General features: G+C 54.9%; 1 protein-coding gene across 1 annotated transcript in view; it reads right to left on the minus strand.

The window, feature by feature from the left end:
- ANO1 (anoctamin 1) overlaps nt 1–3,007 on the minus strand; it is an 89,325-nt gene that overhangs the window by 3,955 nt on the left and 82,363 nt on the right. The window contains exon 24 of the mRNA XM_007466015.1: nt 2,649–2,833. Coding sequence (XP_007466077.1) covers nt 2,649–2,833 — 185 coding nt within the window. The remainder of the gene's footprint in view (nt 1–2,648; nt 2,834–3,007) is intronic.

Consider the following 3,007-nt stretch of genomic DNA (forward strand, 5'->3'; position numbering starts at 1 on the left):
CCTGCTGCCCCAGGCTGGGCTGGGTGCTGCTCCTTTGGGAGGTGGCTTGACAGGGGAGCGGCCGGCAGCACGGAGCTCACGGCACCTACAGCACTTAATAGTGGGCAACGGTTGGGTGGGCCTGGCTAAAGCCCGAATCCCAGCGAGCAGAGTGCACTGGCCCATGGCCTTCCTTCTCTGTGGGGGTAAAAGTAACAAGATTCTCACTTAAAAACCAGGTCTCTGCTCTGTCTCCTTGGCCTCCCCCTGCATGGCCAGGACTCCTGACTGATGCATGGATGGGGAGGTGCTCCCGGGGGCTGGATGCCCGATGCCTGATTCTTACCCAGGAAACACCAACACTGACATTTCTGAGGGAATTTATAATAAAATGACCACCTATATCCCTGCCTTCTTTGTTCTAAATCATTCTTCCTCTAAAATTCATTTTGAGTTAAATATGTCAGCCTGAGTGTGTTCTTGGCGTGGGATGTTCAAACAAAGCGAGAGAGGTGCAGCGCTGGCTGAGAAGCGGCAGGGGTCCTGGACAGCTTGGGGGTCTCTGGGGCCCGTGCCTGCGGAGGATGGCGAGGAAGGGACCTTGAGTCCCTGCCCTTGACCCCCAGCTCTCCAGGGGGTCACCCGGAGATCACCCGGGCCTTTCCTGTGATGTGCGTGCTCGCATACATGTGCCTTGAAACACGCGGTGGGTGGGATTCTGAAAAGCGGGAAGCATGTCGTGTTGCATGTTTGTGTGTCACCTGCCCTTTCTCGTTGGCAGGCCTGGCTGTACCGGGTCCCAGAGTAGGTGTGGTCCCTGCCCTGACACAGAACACACGGCACGTCGTGTAATTTCTCTTTAAGCACTCGGGGTCAGCCGGGCGCATCTGCTGTTGCAAAGCCATCAGTAGCACCTATGCTGGATAGGTCTGCCTGCCTGTTCCAATGACCGCACGCGGTGCTGTTTTTCCATTTCTTGGGCCAGTTTTTTTTTTTTTTTTTTTTTTTTTTTATACATTCATTTGGATGAACTCTTAGAATTATTGGATTTCTTGGGTATACACATGATTTTTTGGCCTTTGATACTGCCATATTGCTTTTCAAAGGAGTTGTACCTACTTACAATGTCACCAGCACTGTTAAATGTCTGCTAGACACCACTTATCATATGATACACCATAATTTCATGAATTTCTAAGAAAGAAAAAACTTTTTCAGTTAAACTGACACAGTGCTTATTTAGAATTTTTTTTTTTTTTTTTTTTTTTTTTTGCAAGCATCCACATGCCACTGCTTGTTGCTGTCAGCACCCTGGACCCTGGCTGTAGTCTCCTCTGCTTTCTGCTACTAGGTCAAGGGTATGAAGACAGACAGGTAAGCTTGATAGAACTATGCGCAAAGTAAGAGTAAACAGGCTTGGGGTAAATCATCCGCCCTACGCAGAAAGGGCTGCGCGTCATGGGCTTTGTGACACGTGCTCTGGCCCCTGCGGTCTTCCGTGTTCTGAATCTCAGCTGGGCTGGAGGCAGTGCGGACTGCCAACAGATGCTGAGTGTGCCCCACTCTGCCTCCCCGGTCTCGGCCTCACGGCAAAGCCCGTGGCCAGTCGCTCCACAGTCCTCTGTTTCCTGACCCAGGATGCCGTGCCCCTGCCTGCGCCTTCAGCCCTACCGTCCACGTTTCCCTTTACGCTTTACGCTCCAGAGCAGGCTGCAGTTTCCCACCCACGGACACCCCTGCTCACCACTCTTCTTTTACCCGCTCTGCCCCTCCCCTTGGAGTGACCCCTACTGCCTCCACCCTCTACCCGGGCTTCCGGCTACTATCACCCCTTTAACTCGTGATGTCTGTTGTCCCTGCACAAAGTCCCTGGGCAGCAGGGATCATGTGGGCCGCTCCCGAGCCCCAGCCCTGAGCCTCCGGCCCCTAACCCAGCCAGGCTGGCACGTGGAAGATGCACAGCGAATAGCCAGGCCTGGCTCTGCCCCTCACTCGTGCCCCCACCCTATTCCCCGTCTCCGTCTTTCCTGGGGTGCTGCCGGCCCGCCCTGAGGGTCTGGCCAGCTGATGGGGCCCCACAGGTTGGACCCTCTCAGACATCTGTTGCTTTTGCCTGCCCAGCACCCAGCACCCCAGTTTTCCTTGGGATGCCCCAAATCTATGGCTATGACTCCATACCCTGGCACACGACCCAGACCTAGCCAATAAGAGCCCTGCACACTCTGGCAACAGTGATTGGTTCAGGGATGGGCCTCTGACCCGAGACAGGTCATTGAGACTCAATCCTAGGACTTTTGCTGACTAGTGGGAAAGAAAGCCCCCCCCTACTGGGACTGCTGAGCAGAGAGGACTGCTGGGGGACGCCTACTGCCTGTCAGGAAATGACGCCCACATGCAGGAATGTATAAAATTGGGAGGCAGTGTCAGAATGGGGCCAGATGACAAACGGCAGCCCCTGGATCCAGCCATGCCTGAAGCCTACCATGGACTTCTTAATTAAAGAACTAATAAATCACCTCCTACCCCCACCCCAGGGATATTTTTTTTTTTCCCCTTGAAGCAAGACTGAGCTGTTCTGTGATCTGCCCTGAAAGAATCCTGGCTTGAACTGGGGTTTTCGCAGAAGCCCCCCAAATGGGGCTCTTTAAAGAGAGCTGCCTGGGCGGTACCTGCAGATCTGCACCTCGTAGCCCAGGTCTAGGGGGTCGTTGGGGGCCGTGCCATTCTGGAAGTCGCTGACATTGAAGGAGGAGAGGGTGTGGTTGACGAAGCCGTGCATCGTCCCATTCTCACTGTACATGTAAAGGTACACCAGGCGAGGGATGAAGTCCGACGTGAAAGAGATCACGAACGCCTGGCGCGGGAACAGAGCAGTGAGTGCAGACGCCAGCTGGGAGGGGGAGGGGACGTACCCCACCTGAGCCAGGGCAGCGCTGGCCCTGGGGCCCGGCCACGTGACTCAGGTTGGCAAACATGACCCCATGGTCTCGGCTTGTCGAGTGACAAACGAAGGGTTGGGGGCATTCCT

The sequence above is a fragment of the Lipotes vexillifer genome, unplaced genomic scaffold, assembly GCF_000442215.2.
Source record: "Lipotes vexillifer unplaced genomic scaffold, Lipotes_vexillifer_v1.1 scaffold1094, whole genome shotgun sequence".
Classification (NCBI taxonomy): Eukaryota; Metazoa; Chordata; class Mammalia; order Artiodactyla; family Lipotidae; genus Lipotes; species Lipotes vexillifer.